This window comes from Podarcis tiliguerta (assembly GCF_965153285.1).
Source record: "Podarcis tiliguerta genome assembly, chromosome: 5".
Lineage (NCBI taxonomy): Eukaryota > Metazoa > Chordata > Lepidosauria > Squamata > Lacertidae > Podarcis > Podarcis tiliguerta.
This window is the reverse complement of record NC_139538.1, coordinates 96,421,660-96,445,146: the sequence shown is the minus strand read 5'-3', so window position 1 is coordinate 96,445,146 and position 23,487 is coordinate 96,421,660. Positions and strand designations below refer to the sequence as shown.

Genomic DNA, 23,487 nt, shown 5'->3' with positions numbered 1-23,487 from the left:
TGGGTATACTTGTTGACCAGAATTTTTACTGTCATTCTGAACTGCATTTTCCTTCCAGCAACCATTTTTCAGAAACATGCTTTAAATATTAACTATCAGTTGCAAATATGTACAGTGCAACACTTTGCATGTCTACTTAGAAGTAAGTCTCAACACAATTATAGTCTCAGGTACAATGCTGAAGTTTCAAAATTCCAGTTGAATCTGTAATACTGTCTTTTTTCACATTCTCCACTAAAACTAAAATAAATATTGAAAGGGGTGAAAAGAAACATTAAAGAATAAAGTTATGAACAATTTTATTTTACCAGAGCACGAGTTCTTATGCATAATTTGAGATTTTATTCTCTTACAGCTGTACTTTTATTTCCCACGACAACCACAACAAAAGTATGGATCTCTACAGAGATACCCCAATGAAATGGAAGTAGTTTATACAAAAGTAGTCCAATTTCTCATTGGAATTGTGTTTTTTTGTTTAAGCACAATTGAAATGTTAAATGCATGGCAGATTGTTTTTACCCAGCATGCTCACATCACTTGAAAGAAGTGCCTGTCAACATATTTGTGCCTAGTTGGATGTTACTGCCGCCATGAAGCTGTGCTGCTGATCATGGGGGGAAATCACCACTGGAATTGTGTGATTCAACTTACAGGGCATATGAAAGCATCCCTGGTCTTCTTATGGAAATATTTCATCTATGCCAAATACTTAGCTGAACTTCCTTCTGTTCTCTCCCATGTGTTCCATCAAAAAAAGGGAATATATTGCTTGTGTATTCATTAAATCACATTCCTTTTCTGCTTTATTGGGGTGGGTATGCGTGAGAGAGAAGACGGTCGGTGTTAATAACATGTGTTTGATTATTCCAACTTAAGGCAAACCATGTTATTATCTGAGGGAAGCTGCAGTAGCTTATCTTAAAATAATACACATTTTTGGAACACAGCCCAAAGTTTGGAAACTGAAGGAAGCATATTAAAAATATTAAGAATTAATTTGTTCTGGTTTTTCTTTTTACCTGAGAAAATGAATTTGGGGCACAGGGAGTTAATTGACCACTGTCTCTCTCCCACCCATCTCATTCATGCCACATTCCACAGTGGCAGAGTTCAACAACAATACAGAATGGTATCCAAAATAGAAAGGCAGAGCTTTCCATTCTTCAGCCTCTCTTGAATTAATTAACTGGAAATGAGTTTTGTCAATGTTTAGGGAAGGCACGGGGTGAAAAGAAATTGCTAGAATTAATCACAGTGAGAAACTACCTCTTAAGTCTTCCAGAGTTTAGAAAAAGCTCATGAGAAGCAAAATAATAATAAAAGGGTAAGTGGGCTGACTTACCAAGGGAACAAATAAAATTCAAACAAACATCCAGTTCTCTAGAAACAGAGACAAGCCCTGGGACAGTTGAAACTAACACCTGCTGCTGCTGCAGCTTCTGCATTTTTTAATTCACTTTGCAAATGGTAAATTACAGAAGAACTCTGATGTGTAAGTAGTGTATCAGTTTTTTGCAGTGATGATAAATTGATATTTGTAATAAATAAAAAAGAGTGACAAACAATTCTAATGGTTGCAATGTATGAGGGCATATTTCAGTAATTCCTCAGAAGATGGCTTCTCATGTTCACCGAAAGTGAGGACAGAAAATTCATGAGTGATTAAGAGTCTGATATGTTGTGTTTACACAAGGGGAAAAATGCATTATTGCAGGCAGACATATTCATCTCCCACCTTTTCATACACTTGGAGGTAAGCTTCCTTTTTTGCAACTTTAGATGAAAATACTAATACAAATAATACGAATACTAATAATATTGTTTATACCCCACCCATCTGGCTGGATTTCCCCAGACACTCTGGGTGGCTTCTATGGGGGGGGGGTCAAACTTTAAAAACTTCCTGATACAAGCCTGCCTTCAGATGTCTTCTAAGAGTTGTGTAGTTCATCTCCTTGGCATCTGATGGGAGGGTGTTTCACAGGGAGGACGCCACACTGCCGAGAAGGCCCTCTGCCTGGTTCCTTGTAACTTCACTTCTCACCAGAAGACCCTTGGAAGTGGACCTCAGTGTCTGGGCTGAATGTTGGAGGTGGAGACGCTCCTTCAGGTACACTGGACTGAGACTGTTTAGGGCTTTATAGGTCAGTACCAACACTTTGAATTGTGCTCAGAAACATACTGGGAGCCAGTGAAGATCCTTTAGGACTAGTGTTATATGGTCTTGGTGGCAACTCCCAGTCACCAGTCTAGCTGCTGCATTCTGGATTAATTGCAATTTCCAGGTCACCTTCAAAGGTAGACCGATGTAGAGCACATTGCAGTAGTCCAAGTGGGAGATAACCAGAGCATGTACCACTCTGGGGAGAAAGTCTGCAGGCAGGTAGGGTCTCAGGCTACGTACCAGGTGGAGCTAGTAAACAGCTGCCCTGGACACAGAATTGACCTGCACCTCCATGGACAGCTATGAGCAGGGAGTCCCCCATACCCACCCACAACATGTCCCCCAAGAAAAGTACTTCTGTCATGTCTGGATGCAACCTCAATCTGTTAGCCACCATCCATCCTCCAACCGCCTCCAGACATCTAGCAGCTGTGAATTACTTTGGTAGATACATTATATTTTTAATTAATGGAACAAAAGAGTGAAAAAATTATCAGCCAGGTATCCATAATTTGGGATTTGCAGTTTATTTGGTACTAACATTTTATTCATTCTAGGAAGGTTTAAAATTGACCTTTGATTTTGGTAAGAAATAATGCCAGGAATCTGGTTGAGAGTCTATTTTATACTACATTGGTATCGTATCCACAGCAAAACAGATGAAACCCATTCACACTGCAGTTGCTTATAGATGTGGTGTCTTTCCACTGGATCTCAAAATCAACTTCTGATCTCGTTTCTCAACTTTCAATCCCATCTTCTCCAGGACAGAATTGTCAGCCAGTCCCTGCTGCTCCATCCGTGCAATGAGTTCTTGGTTTCTTTCATTCTGTTCCGTGAGGTTGCGAATTGTATATACTGCCCACTGGCTTACAACTGTTGAAAAGAGTTAAGGAATTTATCCCATGTTCATTTCCAGTTAATGTATATATTATGCGGCGTATCGTTACAAATACTTGTATTTCAATAAACAGACTGATTAAATCCATATTGTCGTTTACAAAAGTCACTTTAACCACCCAAAAGTCTGTGTTAAGGGAATGTCAGTTCACAGATATCAGAAAAACAGGCCATGGTCCTGTACTCAGCTACATGTATGCCACTGCTATGAAGGACAAAGTAGAAGCTCTCATGACTATGTACAGAATTATAGTTAAAATCAAATGTGTGACCAAAATATTCAACATGAACCTAGTATGGAAGAAGGTTTGAATGCAGGAAATTAGGTTTAAGAAAAATGCATCCAGACCAGAATCTCCACACCAACCCCCCTTATATTTTTAATAGCATAAACATAAACAGAGCCTGTTAGGTCATGCCAAAGGCCCAACTAGTCCGGAATTCTGTTCCCAGTGGCGAATAAGATGACAATGGGAAGCCTGCAAGCATATTTTCCATATTTTAATACGTTCTATCATGTATACTTTTATTTTAGCATTACTGGTTGTACTTTGTTTATAATATTTAAGTTATTTCTTGACATGTGTTGCTTCTGTAAAACGAAAAATGAATTACCTTTTTAAAGTCACCAAACTATAACTACTGGTTTTGGAAAGACACTTAGAGCTAGGATAGCCTGCAATGATCCATTCCTCTTTCATGGTGGTCTCCCTTCAAGCAAAGTTTCAGGCAAATGTTAGATCCAGGTTTAATAATTTCCATCATCATCAATAAACTACATCCTGAGCATTCCATTAAAACTATTTGCTTAAATGCTGCAAGCAAGGTGTTATGTCACAAAATGTAATTGCTCTCAAAAACACCTACAGAGGAGACAAGGAATTCCAAATCTCCATGCAAGAACAAAATGCCTGCAGGGCACCAATTACTTGCTACATGTAGCTTCACATACAAGAGAAAGCTGTGCATAACTTACTCATATCCTTCATAGTTTCTTGCTAAGTTCTACATGGCCATTCACCTGCAGGGCATAAGAAGAGCTGTCTGGAGTCTGGGTGCGGCAAGAATACCAGTCAAAAGAGAGAAGACTAGAAAAGTATGGAGGAGTATTGGTCAACATGGATCATTGCTGTGTATCCCATGTAAATTTAATAAACGAGAAAAGCCTACTTTGAAGTTGGATCTTTGAGTATACTAGACTACTAATTTTTACTGTGAATTCCCTCTAACAACCTTAGACCAAAGCATGAAACACAACTGTTTATGACCAGAGATTTGCCCTAATTAACAACATGAGGAAAGGTTAAGTAGATGGATATAATGCAGAGGAGGGAAACAAAGACAGCCATGTAGTCTGGCAGTGGAAAGTAACACAGTGCTAGTTTACCCAAGCTAATGCTATTTTGGCAATATGTTAATTCAAGAACAGATTTGAAGCAGAGCTCCACCGATTTTATTCACTACTAGCACAGAGAACACGAAGACCTTTTCAGAGAGCTGTACCATATTGTCAACTTGGCAGAAAAGGAAAGTGATCAATGGGATCTCCAAGTGTCACAGATTCTAATTATGGTCACATGACACTCAGCAGCACATTATTAGCATTTGATTGACTTGAGTATAGCTTTCTGGAAGAATGCTAGGAAGTTGTTTCTTTAAAAGCTGGTTGCAATGTACAATTGTCTGCTTTTAATATGAAAAATTAGACCATTGAGGATATTTGCCATGTTAGGACAATCCAAAAGGGTTTATTGCCCCCCCCCCCAAATAAACATGAGTACCAAATAATATAGTTTTAATTATAAGAGAGTGACCCAGACTTGCGGCAGCAGGGCTTAATAGAGCGATGGAGCCACCGTCCCATCCACAGTCCCACCGCACATATTGGCTGAAGCGGAAGGGCAGGAGCCATGAAGGAGGGATGGATCAGACTTGTTGACATCACAATGGCAGCAGATCCCTAACCAGCCCAGTTCTGCCCCGTCCTGAAACACCAGCAGAAATGCCACCAGCAGACACATGGAGGCACTTCTTGATGGACATGCCTATGTCAGGCAACCCTGCTCCAGTCCAGTGCACTGGGGCCCAGAACAGGGGCTCTCAGTAACTAAACAGAGGGTTGGAAAAAGCAGGTTATCAATATAAACATCAACATGGATTCTCATTGTTTTAACAGAGCATTTTCAAGTTTAGTGTATTCTGCATGTGTTTATGCCAATAAACTTTTAAATTTTTTAAAAAGACCACCATGTAGAGAACATCAGCTTCATGAACTGGCCCGCTAATTAAGAGTGTCTTCACACATTTGCAAGGGCAGAGATCTTAAAATTAAATTACAATTAAAGTATACTGCTGTAGAGAGTGATTGAACAACACAAGTGCTATAAACAAATCCATGATATAAAGTGTCACATGGCTTCTGTGTTTGTCATATCCCCCTTTTCCTACTACCAGTATATTGCCTGCTTGGGGGGCGGGCGGGGGGAGGTTTGTGTGCTGTAGCCTGCTCACAGCTTTCTCCTTCCCTAGTGCACTCTTGCAATGGAGAGTCATGAATATGTATGATTGCTCTTAACATGCTGAGTGAGCCTGAGACTTCTGGATGGCTGGATGCAGACCTATACAGACTTAAGTGTCAAGAGAGATTAAAGCGAGTCCCCAATTAATATTCACATTACCCTCTTGTTCTTACCCAAAAGACAGATAGAAAATTGAACATATTCTGAAGTCCATAATCCGACCAACACTTTAAGCACTTTATTGTATAATCAGCCTTAGAAAGAGAGTGCTTCTAAAGTTTCCATAGTTACTACAAATAGGAGCATGAGTCCATTTGTTGCCAAACCTCACAAAATAAAACAAAACACAGCAATCACAGTAAACCCAGTTTTGCAGGTTTGCTTTACATTTCTAGAAAACCATACAAATGCATAGCACTGCAGTATGCAGAATTATGTTAATCATATGACAAGGTAATCACTTGGATCTCCTATGAAAAAATATAAGAAAGCCCCGCCCCCCCATAAATTAGTTCAGTTCTGTGTCTTCAATTACAATTTTACATATTTTACAGTAAAATCCTCTGACTATTTACTTGATGCCAAGTCTTACTGATTTCAATTAGATTTTCTCTCAGATTTTGCGCAGCCCTTCCATCGCATTCCCAATCTCAGCCTATAAAGCACTAAAGATCACCCCTTTCCTAAACACTCAGTTGAAAAAAGAGAGCTCCTGTGTTTTCCGAAAGAACTGCAGCTTCTCAGGCAAACATGCAGTTCCCCCATCCAGACTGAGATCTTGTGCTAGCTTCCCACTGGAAATTTTGTGCTCTTCAAAGTTCACACTGCAGGATCTTAGAGCACAAATAGCACCCAGGGAGGGGGTCGGTGGGAAACTTAACCAATGCCCCCACATGGCCACTCTTCCTTTAAAATAAGAGCTGGTATTAACTATACCTTTAATTTAAAAAGTGTGAGATACAGTTTGGCTCCAGTACAAAAGTGTAGACTGGCAGAGGGTGGTTAACTGCCTGCTGTTCCCCTTGAAATTCTCTCCAAATAATTTTTCTCACAGCTGGACTCCAAGGACGGCCCGTTTTTTCCTGCTCCAGAGTGTAGGACCTGAACCAACGGAGTTACAGTGGTACCTCGGGTTACATACGCTTCAGGTTACATACGCTTCAGCTTACAGACTCCGCTAACCCAGAAATAGTGCCTCAGGTTAAGAACTTTGCTTCAGGGTGAGAACAGAAATCGTGCTCTGGCGGCACAACAGCAGTGGGAGGCCCCATTAGCTAAAGTGGTGCTTCAGGTTAAGAACAGTTTCAGGTTAAGAACAGACCTCCAGAATGAATTAAGTTCTTAACCCGAGGTACCACTGTGTAAGAAAGGAGATTTCCACAAAAAACCAGGAAGAACCTTCTGACAGTAATAGCTGCTTGATAGTAGCACAGACTCCCATGAGAGGTAGTGGGCTCTCCTTCCTTGGCGGTTTAGAAGCAGAGCTTGGATGGGCACCTGCCAGGTATGATCTCATTGAGATTCCTGCCTTGCAGGGGGTTGGTCCAGATGACCCCTGGGATCCCTTCCAGCTCCATGATTCTATGACTTAAAGTAACCTAGGAGAACCAGTGGGTGCCGTTAGGATCAAGCTTCCACCCTCTTCCACTGATTTTGTCCTACAAATGCTGACCCGCCCTGTTTTCGTTAGCGAGCACAAATTTTGGGACATCCATTTTCCCATTAGTTTCACACTCAGCAGGGCTGATGTAATGTCCAGTCAACATGACCCGATTGTATACATCTGTGAAGGGAAATGAAATCTTCATAATATTGCAAGGGTTAAGGAAGTTCTAAAAACAGCTCAATCCAGCACCTGATACCACCACCAGTGAGGGGGTGCATGGCATCCCCTACCCCCCCCCCAGGGCACTTTTATAAGTGGGTGGGGCAGGGGCAGAGTCCAGCACCCCAATCGCTGTGGCCTACTGGGCAACAACAACAATAATAAATGCTCCTATTGAAACAGGAACTGAAAGTTTATGCAAGCAAATGGCTTCAGGTGATGAAGGTGAATTGAGACTTAGCCACACACAACATGGCAAGTTGGAAAGCGTCACAACTCTTATAGCCACAACTCCTTTAGAGGTAGGGATGGAGAAGGAATTAATTAGGCCTGCTTTAAACAGCAGACTGGCCCAATGCAACAAGCCGGAACTTGCCTAAAGATCAGAATACAACTTCGCAGTCAGATTACACAGTTTGCCAGATTTTGTGATGTGGTTTCGGTGTTTACTAAGTGTGTACAGAAATCCACATTTTATGTAAATAGAATGCACAAAATGCATAGTTTAATGGGGAAATGCATTGAAAATAATTGAAAAATGCAAATTTTATATAAAAATATGTGTAAAATCCATACAATTGAAAGGCGGGGTTTTAATGCCTTCTTTAAACACACACACACACACACACAGAGAGAGAGAGAGAGAGAGAGAGAGAGAGAGAGAACAGGACAGACCTCCGAGCACCAGTGAAACCGAATCTGTTGCAGAATTAGACTGCTCGATCCCTCCCTATTTAGAGGACATGGACTCCATTTTGTGGCTGAAGAGTGCGGAGACATATTGATAAAAGAGAATGTACCCTCCCCAGACATGGAAAATTAAGAAGAAAAGCTGACAGAGCGATGCCCGTCTCCCACACAGATTAAAGCCCGAGCTCTTTAAAAATAAAGGAATTATGCACTGAACTGACGTCCACTGCAAGCAAATGACAGCCAGAGCGCACATGGAGTGGATCTCCACATGACCCATTTATTTTCCATCTTCCAGGAATTCTTCACCCAATAAAAGGCTGCGCCTCTTATTGCTACGACTCCCCCCCCCCCCCAGTCTTTGTCTCTTCCTCCCTATGACTTAATTATGTGTTGTGACCTCACAAGAACTCAGTCTAGGGAGAGAAGTACTTCCAAGCTTGCACAGAGTGCTTTTGCCTCACCATTAAATAACTACCCCAAACTTATACCTCCCCAAAACTCAGAACTCGTCAGCAGGTTGCCCCCCCCCCCCCGGTTTCCTTGTTCTTTCTCTCCTTTTTTCAATCCACAGCAAAAAAAATTCCTATTTTGCCTCGAATCACAGAGTCACCGAACTACAAGGTGGGTACAACGACAGCATTTGGCATAATCACAGTTATGTAGAGCTGCCACAAGTGTATTGACTATAAACAGGTAAAGGAGGGGACACAAATGCAACCTGAAAGTTGCTACAACTGGGGGGCACATTACATTTAAAGGTGCTTTGGAGCACCTTAGTGTTTTTAAGGCTTTTAATCTTCACCTAAGGCAGCTTACTATGACAAAGCCCAAGAAGCGCAATCTCCTAAGGCAGGCACTCTTATATCATGTGCTTCAAAAGCAGAATGTCGGCTCAAAGCAGTGACTTGTGATTATTATTATTTTTTTTAAAAAAATGGAAGGAGTTTTATTATTGCACCTTAGGACAATTAAGTATTTTAAAGCTCATAAGTAAGGCACCTATTAGGCATTCTTTGAAAGTCTGTCAAATTTATAAATGTCTACTTTTAGAAAATAAAACTTTTTGTAAAATAAAAGCAGGCACCAAATTCAAATGTATAATGCTAGCTTGTATGTGGCACATACATTCTTGCTACAGAGGCTGCCCATATTTTTAAGTGACGTTTTTAATAGAAACCTATAATTTATATGCAACTAAAAATCCTTTGGGTTTAAAAAAGGAGAAGGGAAAAAAATCACACTCTTGGACAATATAAAGCCAAAAACATTCCATGCCTAAGATATTCAGTTTTAAGAGTTATTATATATCTATCTCCAGATGGGAACATATGCAATTAATTGTCAGTGTTTAAACACTGTCATGAAAATCCATGGAATCAGAATAACTGAATGTGATACAACATGCAACAATGCATTTTACACTCAGTTGCTTTATCCAGAAATATGCAGAGTTGTGAAATGTCACTTTAATTTATGTATCTGTCATTAACTCTCTCTACCACCTACATAAACATGCCAGTTGGGCAAAAATTGTTAACAAACAGCAAAATGTGGCTGATGATTCCTTGCCCCCTGTTGCAGCCAGCCAGCCATGACCTGTTAGGACCGTGGCTTCCAAACTTTTTCCTTTGGGCCACACTTTCAGAATAAAAATCTGCTGGTGCCACAATGAATTTTTAATTGATAAGATATACATTGGAAAACAAAACACAGAACACAGCTGCCTTAGAATATGATCATGGGACATCTAGGAAGCTACCTAAGAACAATTCCTGTTCATAACAATAGGTCATGGAGAACAGTAGAAGAATAGCACATGCTCTTGCTTTCATTTTGAAAATATATCTATCCACATTCTGCAAATAAATAAAACACATTTTGATACAATACAATACGATACGATACACTGAAATGCTTTAATGTTTCTTTGATTGTCCCTGAATCTTCCTGCCACATCCTCTCCTATTGCACCAGTGTGGTGGTGGTGCACCTTTTGAGAACCACAGTGTTAGGGATTCACACACAAATCAATTCCCTCTCCACCCGTTTTCCCTTTCCAACTAACATGGAACATTCTGCTAGTGTTACAACAAGCAGGCTCTGTCCACATTTGGCTGTTGCAGGATGTGGGGATTTCCTTTTTGTATTTCTGAAAATCTTGGTGCTCTCACCTTGCTTCTCAGTGCTCCCGTTTTGGTTCCAAGCCAATGAGCGTGGGGGCACCAACTTTACCATTAGGGCAGGTGATAGTAAAAGAAATGAAAATATTAAGAGGGCTTTTCTTTTGATGATAGTGTAAGGTTTTATTAAAATAAATTGTAGGTTCTCACAATTCCTTCAATTTTAGCACTACAATACACACCAATGTTATGAAAGTATGCAAATATACAAATAAAAAATAATAAGTAATTCAATATCAAGAAATGGCAAACATGGTATAGATGTTCTGCCAGGTATCTTTTATAAGAGTTTTTTTCTGAAACATTGATCCCCATATGGGCAGGTTGTTTAACAGCATTCTAAGAAGGGCAATGGTCCCGATATCTTGGAAAGAATCTAGAATAATGGGTGTTTACAAAATGTGCCACAAGTTTGGGATTCTTAACTATTCTTAATTTTTTTTTATTGGGGGACTGGGGGGGCAGCAAAATACTTTCTGGGTGGGGGAACCACAATGGTACTCAAATATTCAAAAAATTAATACTAGAATGGTTCTTAACTGAGTTATGAACAAGCCTACTAGGTTTCCAACCCACAAACCAAATGCAGCCCATAGAAATGAATTGTGGCTTGCCAGGGTCTTAGCAACACTGCTGCTTCTGCAATCCCAGATAGGCAGCAAACGGAAAGGGTTTCATAAGCCCCTGGTGGGGCTGGTGTGTACTCTGCTTGGTTTTGAGAGTTGAAAACTGTGCATGCTTGGCTTAAAATCCCAATGTGAAAGCTAAAACTATCCCCATTTATTTTGCCTTCCTCAGCAAAGAGCCAGTTTGTGTCTTGCAGATGCACCATATTACATCAAATGTATTATTTTTGTTATTTACATTATAATTTGTAAGAAACAATATAAACAAATGAATATTCCCCCCCCCCAAAAAAATGGGTACAAATCTATGAAAACATAGCTGTTGTCAAATAAAAGTACTTGTAATTCATATTTGATCACCATTTTAAAGCTACTGTATTCTATTAGTTGTCTGTTTTGTGGTAGCTACTGTAGTTCACTCCTTCAGAACTTAATCACATCCCTGTTTTTTGCTCTCCTCAGCAGCATGGATTGTTTTCACAGCATGAGGCCCGTCTCAAGCTACACTTTTAAATATGAAATGCTCATCGGTTTCCCCAAGAAAGTCTTTCCTGGCATGACACAAAACAAACTGCCATTGTTATAGACCATAGCAACTTGATTTCTCCTAGATTTAACCTGAGGTTTCATAAACCACAATTATACTAACCGTTGCCATGAGGTCAAAAGTATTTTGAATCTACCTCTGAGATGACTGTCAGACTGAATATAATGACAGAAAATGTTCTTCAAATGGGTATATGTAAAAATTAGCTCGCATTTATATTTTCAGTATTTTATCCAAACTAAAGGGTCTGTATGTGTGGATCAACCACCGCCATTGCAATAGGAGAGCATAAGAGAAACCACAGGTTTTCCTTTCACAAACGATGCCAATTTTGTCTCCTAAGTAGCCAGTTGAATGATCACCCAGAAAGGCAGCCCTGCTTTTCCCTCTCCAAATATTACCGACATTTTGGTTGCAAGAGGACTTGCCAAGCTGATGTTAACATAACACAGAAGCTTCACTATAAAGGTCTTTGGAGTCAAAGAGCCACTTATTTTCATCAAATGTTAAATGGCATATTATCACCAGAACCTTTTCTCACTACCTAACGCAAGAACTGAATACAAGATCACTCAGACTACACTCCTGTAATTATCTGCTCTAAAGTAGTTCCAGGGACTCCTATGGGACTACTCTACAGTAAATGGCCGCAGTTTCTCCCTTCCAATGTGGGGAGTTTTCTTTTTAGAAGAGGTAATCCATTTGGGAGTAAGCTGGTTGCAACGTAAATGAAATATTTTAAAAATGCATTGCATTTAAAGTTTTACCAACATTTAACAGACAGACTGGGATGAACTGGTGGAATAAACAATGCACTGCAGGAGAGTAGGGCTCACTTTCTAACTCAACTGAAAACTTCCTTTGCACTCTGAGGCAAATTCATATCTATAAGACGCACCAGACCACAAGACACACCTAGTTTTTGGAGGAGGAAAACAAGGAAAAAAATATTCTGAATCTCAGAAGCCAGAACAGCAAGAGGGATCATTGCACATGAAAGCAGCAATCCCTCTTGCTGTTCTGGCTTCTGGGATAGCTGCGCAGCCTGCATTCGCTCCATAAGACGCACACATATTTCCCCTTACTTTTTAGGAGGGAAAAAGTGAGTCTTATAGAGCAAAAAATACGGTAATTTGTGGCCCTCATAGTATCCAAACTGAATTCAGCTCAGTGCCTTTGGTCAGAAGGTTGGATAGTTTAGCCACTAGCCTCAATTGCTGCCATATGTAGAAAGCTGGGAGATTTGTCATTACTTATTTATAAATGCATTTATATACACTACCCTCTCAACCACAAAAAATCAAGGTGGTGTACAACAATATGTGTATAATAAAATATAAAAACCATGAAAAATAGAAATAAAATGACAGGCTAGTCAAAAGGTTTTTAACAACTGCATAGGCCTGTCAGAAGAAGAAAAAAGGATTCAAGAGACATCTGGAAGTCAAGAAAAGCCTGCCATATCTCTGCTGGAAGAGGGTTCCATAGCATGGGACGGACGGTACAGGCAACCCCCGGTTTCAGGTTATTGCAAACGTCAGCGGTAAGGCGTAAGCCCGTTCCACCCTGCCCCCTCCAACTGAATGCATGCAAAATGGTTGCTGCCTGCACTAAACACGGATTTCTGGCTGAGGCCTGTTGGGCATCTGAAAGAAGCTACCCATAGAAAAAATATTCGGTATCTACGGCATATATTGCAATAACAGAATTCACAATGATGTAGGACTATGAATCCGTTTGAAATGTTAACTATTAACAAAAGTGTGTGGGTGCATACATATACGTATATGTATATGCATGTGTGAGAAAGGCAGAGATAAGAAATAATATTCTAATTCATACAAAGATGGTGCTTCTCCTTTTGTTCCATCATTAGAATTTATTCACAAGCCATACTGGAAGTACCACACTATGTAACCAATACCACAAAGTATTCTGCATCCTTGTAGCATCTGAAGAGCAGTTAAACCTCTCTAAGGTTGCCACAAGAATTCTGTCCAAAGCTAAACCCGAAACAAATTTTGGGAACTCTCATATGTAAAAAGTTGAAGATTTTTCAAGGAACTGCATAAGAATTTTGAAAAAACTCACTTCTGAGTAGTCCCCAGATTTCACTTTAAGCAACATTTGAGATAAATTTCAAGTGGAGCATTCAGATGAACAACCAAAGAATTGAAGGAAGTCAATAAGACTCATGAGATTTCTCAGGATGATTTTGCTTATTTCCTCCATTTCTTTCATTCCCATGATTGTCTCTTACTGTTAATTTTCCCTTCCCTTTTATTCTGGGATTAAACCTAAATTTTTGTGATATCATTTTGAAGAATACAATGGATGCTAGGCTGAGGGCTTTACTGGCTAGTCATAATAATTAAATATTGCACACAATATTTACAAGGCAGATTATTTACTGCATACTCACTTTCAAAAACAACCTCCTTTAACAAAGTTTAATAACCAACAGCCATCTTTCTTAGTGGTGGTTCCACTGGAATTTCTCCACGAGTCCTAACAACAGAAATATCTATTGTTCTTTCATCAGATAATACCAGATATACGAGTTGAAAATATTTTTTCCACTGGTCAGATTTAATAAGGTATGTAAAACTGATGAGCTGCTTACTAACTCATCTACCTGTTCATTTCAGCTGACTGGTCAGATGTCAGCTGAAGCAAAAGCTTCAAGACTAGCTACAATGACCAAATTTGGTTAGATTCCATTACAATCCGTAATCTAAAGTGACAACAATGATTCTGGGATATTCAGAAAGTTAGAGAACACGAGATAATGTTCAACCAGGCCCATTTGTTTTAAGACTAAAAATAATGTAGTTTCGCCACTTCAAAAGAGGCCATTTTTGTATTTAGTTAAAAGATTTAAACCTCTCTGTCAATTTGCTACCCCAGCCAAAAAAAAGGAGCCTCAGTGTTTTGTGTTTTACCCCCTCAAACTTGTTTGCATAGTATTTTATGATATTCTGATCTCATAATACAGTACAACATAGACAGCCAAAAACACACACAGAAAAAGATTTAAAATATGTTATGCAAAATGAAAACTGATGGCCTTTTAATAAAAGTTTAATTATTCTTTTTGTGTTAAAAATTAAAAATTAAAATAAATATGACAATAACCCTTTTCTGATGCAAGCTATAATTTTTCCTAAAATAGGCAGTAGAAATTATAATGTAGGTTTAGTATTGGTGGTAAAAGGTTAACAAATGAGTATACCAGAGCACTAGAGTCAGCGGTCAACTCTGACAACCTGGGATAGAATCCAGAGGAAGTTAAAATAGGCCAATGCTTATTCTATATGCACTCCCACAAAGGTTCCACGGGGTTCAATGGGACTTTCTTTTGAGTTGTTATGTATAGGATTGCCCTTTGGGCAGAATAATTCTAAGTCAAGGTCTCGTTGGATTGGAGTGGCAGGGACACCATTACATTCCAAACCCTGCCAGCTCACAACAGCCAGGATTGAAGGGAAGTTTCCTTGCTCTTCCTAGTTCTGGGAATGGCTGAATGACCCAAGGAGTGGACTCTTCGATGGGATTTTGGATCCCAAGCTACCAGTGCTCTACCTGTTTTGATGCTACGTTGAACTGTCAGTGGAAGAACTGGCTGTTGCTTCTTACTGACCACTGACCCACAAGCCACCAACTGAGGGGAAGTGGGCTAGGACTGTCCTATGTCTCTCTGAAGTCTTTACAACTGAAGTAGTGTTTTCTCTAGACGGGAGTTTTAAGATACTTTGAGGCACAAGGACAACACACGTTATCCCCAAAGAATTCACATCTACATCCCCACCTCCAGCTCAAATTACGTCAGAAGGAGTAATTATTTATTAATTTAGAAAGTTATTGAAAGGATACAAGGATTATTGTCATCAATGCTGCAGTTATCCAGGATCAATGGGATGCCATCTAGATCATAAACCTGTAAGAAAATAAAAAATATTTTATAAAATATTTCTCCTAGGTGGGTAAAAATACACAAATATAACCCATTCCTTAATGGATAGGTTTTGTATATATTTATGCAGCGAGAACCATGGTTAACTATGATGTAAGACACAATGCCTAACAACTGGCCACAATCCAATATTTAAAACTAATGATGTGAAGCTGGTTTGGCAAGGTGTTACATCTATACTTTAGGCCAGATTCAGTTAATGAGTTCTGTTAGTGGAATCCCATGCAAGGACTTCCACAAACAAAATGGTGTTTCTCTCCTCCCCTGACTTGGGGAGGTTGGAGAACCCCCAGAACAGAGCACAGGAGAAGGCGGGGGGGGGGGGAGAGAAGGGTCGTTCTGTTGCCAAGCCAAAATCCTTGCGTTAATAGCAAAATTACCACAGCATGTGTTAAATTCTTCGCTTCTGAAGGGATCTGATGTGGTGGCCTCTCAAGCATTCTAAGCCAACTCAAGCTGCTTTTGAAATGGTCAAATCTGAATTGGAATAAGCATCATATTTGTTGCAAACCCCTGCCATACACACTCTAGAAAATATTTTAATTCCAAGAGTTCTTTTATTGTAGCCTATTTAATTTATTTATTTCTATACAGTGCTTAAGAGATATTTTTTATATATTAAGCAGTTCAGAAATTAAATAATCACTCAATTTCAGATTAAACAATCTCAATGCATGCACAACTAAAACCAAACTTGCAACTATCCAAAACATCACAACACACTATTTAAACTAGTCTCCTACAACAAAAGTATAGCAATATACTTTAAAAACATTTGGACATGCCTAGGCATATCCATAGGGGGATGCGGGTGGCGCTGTGGGTAAAAGCCTCAGCACCTAGGGCTTGCCGATCGAAAGGTCGGCGGTTCGAATCCCCGCGACGGGGTGAGCTCCTGTTGCTCGGTCCCAGCGCCTGCCAACCTAGCAGTTCGAAAGCACCCCCGGGTGCAAGTAGATAAATAGGGACCGCTTACTGGCGGGAAGGTAAACGACATTTCCGTGTGCTGCGCTGGCTCGCCAGATGCAGCTTGTCACGCTGGCCACGTGACCCGGAAGTGTCTGCGGACAGCGCTGGCTCCCGGCCTATGGAGTGAGATGGGCACACAACCCTAGAGTCTGTCAAGACTGGCCCGTACAGGCAGGGGTACCTTTACCTTTACCTTTACCTAGGCATGCCAACTCTAGGTGCAAAGCTCTCTTTGACACAGTAATTACCAATTCAGACAGTTTTCATTCCAGAAAGTATACATCAGAAGTAAGTCAATTTCTAATGGAGAGTTGGGCAACAATGAAAAGTGAACACCACAAGGGTTCGTTTCACTACATATAACAGGTCTAAGGATTCAGCATGTGATCTGCAGTGCTGTCAGTTTTAATATAAAAAACAAAGGACATTCCCAACCCTCACTACTGTGAAATGGTTTTATTATTATTATTATTACTTAAGGTAAAGGGATCCCTGACAGTTAAGTCCAGATGCAAACGACTCTGGGATTGCGGCGCTCATCTCGCTTTACTGGCCGACGGAGCCGACGTTTGTCCACTTCCACAGACAGTTTTTCCGGGTGATGTGGCGAACCAGAGCACAGAAACGCTGTTTCCCTTCCCATGGAAAGGTACCTATTTATCTACTTGCACTGACGTGCTTTCAAACTGCTAGGTTGGCAGGAGCTGGGACTGAGCAATGGGAGCTCACCCTGTTGCACAGATTCGTACTGCCGACCTTCCGATCAGCAAGCCCAAGCGGCTTGCTGGTTGCTTGGGATCGAAACAGTGGTGTAAACCACAGCGCCACCCGCGTTCCTTATTATTACTTAATCATGAACCAAAACAATACCTCTCCATGATAGATTGGGGCAGGGCAGGGCTGTCATTAAATGCCTTCCACAATATACATATCACTCATAGCTACTATTCCCCGCCCCATTCCCATTTCCAATCACACTACATATTACAGTGGTTTAGAGAATTAGTTCCCAATCCAGAATCCTCCATTAAATTTCACTTCATCCGTGCCCTCACTGGGTGACCTTCTGCGGGCACCTCTCTCTCAGCCTTGGTCTTCCCTGCTTGACTCAGGCCTTGGTCAGTCGCGCATCGGGCCAAACTAGAGAGAGGGGAAAGGAGGCCTGGGCAAGAGGGAGCCCAGCCCCCCCCCCAAGCCCTGCGCCAGAGGGAAACACCTGCCTCGCCCAACATATATGAAGCACTGCTCACCTGCAAAGAGACAGTAGTGTCTTAGAGGAAGGATCAGGGGCTTACACTGCCTTGCTCCTTTTGATTAAAAAACAAATCCCCTTTTAGCATTTGCACAAGGAAGAAGGCAATGGTAAGCCTTGTTTTTGTTGGCACACTTCTACATGCACACAACTGTGTACAAACAAAAGTGTCTTTAAGAGACAAAAATTGTAGGATTTCTGCCCTGGGTTTACAAAGACAACTATAAACTGTGGCTTCCCTCTTGAAGCCTGTCCCATGGACAAGCAGGGCCCCACAAAAAGGTGTTGTGCTGTATCCCCGTTGCAAATGTTGCCTGATCTTGTAACTGAGAGCTTGGGCTGGAGGGACTTTGCAAAGACAGAAGTCCCTGCTCTAACTTCAGTTCCAGTTTTTCATGCCCAGTGAACCAGCCTGGACGTCCAATGAGCCACAGCAGCTTCCAGTTCGCCTGTTAGACTTTAGAGATGCGCAACTTGCCTTTATATGTGGGATATTGTCCCCACACACAGGCAAGGTGGAAATTCATGCCTAACCCAAAGAAAGATGGGGCATTTATTCCCTGCTGTTTAAAGATCTCAGAGCTTAGGGTACAGGCATGTTGGCTTATAATATATGGCACTGTGGCTTGTGGCAAACAAGTCTATTATTGGAAGCTACCACATCCTGCAAAACTGCTGAAATACTTGTGGCTCTTTTTCCCAGGACATACATATGCTGGCATGGCAAAGGCTCTGATGTGACATATACGTCTCATACGAGATGGATGGCGTAAGTAGCAGAGATTCTTTCCCAGCCACAGCAGGAAGCCCCATGCCCACCCATTGAAAGCAAAACTATGATCATTGCCTCTACCATACTTAAAAATTGCGTTGCTCTACTGACACTATGAAACATTTAAATATATACATATGAGGGGAAAACTTTTTCCCTCCTGCAAATGTAACGAGAATTTTGACCTTTTCCCTGCGAAGTCTATATATATTTAAAGTGTCATTCAATAAAAGTGGCTGTCTAGTGACACAATTGTATTAATGTCTTACAACAGATATCCCGCTGAAATTTAACCTGACTGTACTTATGTAAAATATTCGCATGTCATTAAGTTAAACAGAGCTCAATACACTCAAAACAAAGCTAGAAAATGAGTTCACACTCATTGAGAATATTGAGGACACCCTTCTTTTTCTTATTACTAACTTCCCCCATTCCTTAATCTCAATCTACTGCCCATCATCCCTCTACTACTTCAGCATTGGCATAGCCAGGATTTTTGTTGGGGGGGGGGGACCTCAGTTAGCTATGTATTTTTATTGATTTTTATTCATGTACTTCAGCATAATTCATAATTTCACTCTTCTTCTTGCCCTCAAGGAGCTCAAGGATGCTTATATGGTTGCTTAGTCTTACTTTTGGTTGATACTATTGCATATGAAAATGTGCATGTTAACTGCATTTACCTAATTAAGATCACATCTAATCTTGCTCTCACATTGCTCTAAGAACCTACCATTCCATTAATAATAATAATAATAATAATAATAATAATTTATTATTTATATCCTGCCCCAGCCACTCTGGCGGCTTCCAACAGAATATTAAAATACAATAGTCTATTAAACATTAAAAGTTTCCCTAAACAGGGCTGCCTTCAGATGTCTTCTAAAAGTCTGATAGTTGTTTTTCTCTTTGACATCTGGTGGGAGGGCGTACCACAGGGCGGGTGCCACTACCAAGAAGACCCTTTGCCTGGTTCCCTGTAACTTGGCTTCTCTCAGCGAGTGAGCCGCCAGAAGGCCCTCAGCACGGGACCTCAGAGGCACCCCACAAGTGAGAACCCAGGGGTCTGAACACTCATCCCCCACCACCACTTTCTGAACACGGCCCAGGAGGATGGAGCGGAATTACGGTATAACAGTGCTCCCAGCTCCCAGCCCCTCTAGACGGTCCAGAAGGATGTTTTGGTTGATGGTGTCAAAGGCCACTGAGAGATCCAGCAGAACTAGGAAATAGCTCTCACCTTTGTCCCTAGCCTGCCGGAGATCATCGACCAGTGAGACCAAGGGACCAAGGCAGTTTCAGTCCCATGATGAGGCCTGAATCCCGACTGAAAGGGATCCAAATAGTCCGCTTCTTCCAGGCGTGCCTGGAGTTGTTCAGCAACCACCCACTCAATCACCTTGCCCAAGAATGGAAGATTTGAGACTGGGTGATAGTTGGCCATATTGGCCACATCTAAAGATGGTTTTTTTAAGAAGCGGTTTGATAACCGCCTCTTTCAGTGGGTCTGGGAAGGCTCCCTCACAGAGAGAAGCATTCACCACCCTGCGAAGGCCACCCCTTCCCGGCTAGCTTTTGTAAGCCAGGATGGGCAAGGATCAAGGAGACAGGTGGTTGGTTTCACTCGTCCAAGCAGCCTGTCCACATCCTCAGAGGTAACAGTTTGGAACTGATCCCACGTAACTTGACTAGACAGGACTCTAGCACTATCCCGCCCCGGGCCCTGCTCCCACGGTGGAGTCTACCTCTTCCCGAATCTGAGAGACTATATCTGCAAAAAAAAAAATATCAAAATCACTGCAGGATGTAGTAGTAGGTGGTTCCACTAAATTGCGAACCGCCTGAAAGAATCTCCTGCTGCTGTTTTCTGCAGATGCAATAGAGGCAGTGAAGAAAGTCTTTTTCGCCTTCGCTACCGCCACTTGGTAGGGTCGACATTGAGCTCTAACCTGTGTCCGGTCAGCTTCAGAATGAGTTATCTGCCACCGGCGCTCTAGCCATCTCAGCGATTGTTTCATTGCCCTCAGATCCGTGGAAAACCACGGGGCTGCCGGGCCCCATGCAATCGGAGAGGGCGCTTTGAAGCCAAACAGTCAATAGCCCTGGTTAACTCCGCATTCCAGCAGGCCACCAGGGAATCAGCTGAAAGGCCATCAACATGGGTTAAAGCATCCCCTACCACTCTCTGGAAACCATTTGGATCCATTAAGTGGCGGGGGCCGACCATCCGAATCGGTCCCACCTCCCTGCAGAGGGGAAGGGTCTTTAAAGTGTTCTTTAAATATAGCCATGAAAGCAGAATTATGCTGAACCTAAACTTGCATAGTTTCTAAGAACTCTCTGTTATACATGATAATTCTTCTGCGGAGTCAAAAAGATTTCCAATGTAGAAAAATCATTACTTATAAAGCAGAACAATAGAATTCTATATAAAATATTTGAGAAAAGAATGTCTAATTGTGAAGGGTCAACTGCCCTTTAGTTTTAATTTTAGTGTTTAGCACATACAGTACTTAAGTGCCTTAGATAAGAATCAGGTCAACTTATGCAATCAACAGTACAGACACCTTACTTAATTTGTTTAAAATAGCGTTGAGATAAGAAAAGTTGAAGTGGTCTTTGTAAGGAGTGTATGTAATAGAAAATTTCTCTCTCTCTCTCTCTCTCTGCTGATCTCATGCTGAGGTTGCAATTCCCAAGATTCACTTGCAGACTGAAGCAGAGATCTCAGCACCACAACCACCCAAGTAGTGGCAACTTCCCAGAATGACACACCCTACATCCTATTGCAATTATGATTGGACTTTATTACAGTTTCCACAAGTGATCCACACACACACACACTAACTGCCGTGTCATTGCTGAAAATATCTCTTATTTGACAGCTGGATGGTAACCTTTCATAAAAAAAACTGATGGACTGCAACTTTAGTAATTTTTGCATTGCTTTTACATTTCCATCGTTTTTATAAAGGAGGACCAAAAAAGAGAGACCTGAACTATATGAAGGGAAAGAGCTTCTTGGTCCTCCAAGATGAATGGATCTGACTTAAGTAGCATATACATATTGCTCAGGCTTTAATATGTTTAATACGTTTGTATAAACCTGTAACTTACTTTTGTGATTTATGCATCTATGAAATCTATATATTTACAACAAAGAATATACAATAACCAAGGTATGCAATGTTGTAGTACTTAAGCATCACAGTATAGAGATGACTGGAGCCTCAAGCGTTTCTGAACAGAGCAACACATGAAGCAAACTATCACTAGATTATATGCCACTTTTTAATGTCAAAGTTAAAGCTACCCAGGTTTCATGGTGTGTTTGCTTTCTCTAGAAACCTGGCAGCCTAGCAAAAACCAAAATAATAAAACCCGGCAGTGTGTGAAACAGCACTGATTTTTCACTTCAGAGAAAGAAATACAGTACATTTCTACCAATTACTTGCCCTAACTAATCTAGAAACCGATTTAATGGAAACCTTTAAAAATACCGTATTTTTCGCCCCATAGGACGCACCTAGATTTGGGGGGGGGGGAAATAAAGGGAAAAAAAATTTCACCCCCTGAGCTTCCCCCGACCCCAGAACAGGCTGCTGCCTGCTTGCGGACATCTGCCCAAAGCATGGGGCGTGCTCCGCAGCGCCCCCCATGCTTCAGGCTGCAGGCTGCCGCCCTAAACCTTGCACGCCCGGCAGGACCTCCCGTCGGGCACGCGAGGCTTGCGGACATCTGCCCGAAGCACGGGGCATGCTCCACAGCGCGCCCCGTGCTTTGGGCTGCAGGCTACCGCGCCAAGCCTCGCGCGCCCGGCGGGACCTCCCGCCGGGCACGCGAGGCTTGCGGATAGCTTCCTGAAGCCTGGAGAGCAAGAGGGGTCGGTGCGCACTGACGCCTTTTGCTCTCCAGGGTTCAGCGAAAGCCTGCATTCGCCTCATAGGATGCACACACATTTCCCCTTCATTTTTGGAGGGGGAAAAGTGTGTCCTATAGGGCAAAAAATACGGTATTTCACTTCTTAAAAACCATTTCACTTTTTAGTTGTGTTTCCTTTCTGACACATCCACCAAACTGTTGGTCTAGAAAAAGAAAAATACTGCCCTACGATGTGGGCCCTATGGGTTCATACAAACATTTCTTTCCAATCATTTGATGATTAATGGAATGTGTGGGCTCATTCCATTGGAAACCATTATGCTTGAGATCATTGTGAGATCAGAGGCACAGCATTTCCCCTTAAAAGGTGCAGAAGGCTCTTTGTGGATGGTGGTAGCAGGGATTGGGGGTGGGTAGGGGGAATGGAAATCTTGTCACCTGTTCAAAAACAGGAGAGGAAGACGCTGCCATGACTGCAGTGTGCTGCATCCTCCACAACATTTGAGACAAGAGATGTACATCCAGATCTCCCTAGCCCTGGTGCCAAGAGGGATACAGTGTTTGCAGACTGTGTTCAGCGTCCACCTCCTCTACTGATTAAACCCATTTTGTGGATGCCAATCAAAAATGGACCAAAAGAAAAACCATCAAACAGTTTATCTGGGACTGCAATCCTCCTCTTCCCTATGGCCCAAGTGACCTCTTGCACACATCTTTGCTGGAAATATGCCTGAAATCAGTGCTATTTTTCTAGAAAAAGAGGAACTGAACATGAATGCCTCCCTCATTCTCTTAGAATGGCAATGGCACCCACCTGATAGGTGCAGGAACTGAGTTCTAGTGAGTTCCAGTTGAAAAAAACCCCTTGCCTGAAATACTTCTTACATGTACAATGCTGCCCTTACCACGGCCCTCCACCACCACCCAGCCATGAGACATCTAAATCAAGGTGAACATCATTCGAGACATTTCTGAACATTGAGGAAGACCCTGTTGCTCCACAACATATCATTCTGTGCATGCAAAGCATTAGCTAGCAAACCCCATGTGAGGAAGCAGTTCCTTCAGTGAAAGGTTTCACTGATTCCTTAATTAGGCAATGCAAACAAAAAAGAAAATCATTCCTGATCCTGCTACAGTTGTGTGCTACTAGCGGACATGGATGGGAATGGGTAT

General features: G+C 41.6%; 2 protein-coding genes across 4 annotated transcripts in view; one reads left to right on the top strand and one right to left on the bottom strand.

Annotated features, from left to right (window-relative positions):
- SMC1B (structural maintenance of chromosomes 1B) overlaps positions 1–23,487 on the top strand; it is a 387,986-nt gene that overhangs the window by 168,373 nt on the left and 196,126 nt on the right. The gene's annotated exons all lie outside the window — the stretch shown is intronic.
- The window catches only part of ATXN10 (ataxin 10), a 67,908-nt gene continuing 47,099 nt past the window's right edge, over positions 2,679–23,487 (bottom strand). The window contains exons 10-13 of one of the 3 annotated variants that reach the window (XR_014511363.1): positions 13,880–15,394; positions 4,044–4,155; positions 3,683–3,778; positions 2,679–3,043 (exon numbers count right to left, since the gene is read on the bottom strand). Coding sequence is in view for 1 of the 3 variants with exons in the window: in XM_083440832.1 (XP_083296958.1) it covers positions 2,853–3,043; positions 15,331–15,394 (255 nt within the window). In the remaining 2 variants the exon portion in view is untranslated. The remainder of the gene's footprint in view (positions 3,044–3,682; positions 3,779–4,043; positions 4,156–13,879; positions 15,395–23,487) is intronic. The other 2 variants (XR_014511364.1, XM_083440832.1) reach the window with 2 other exon arrangements.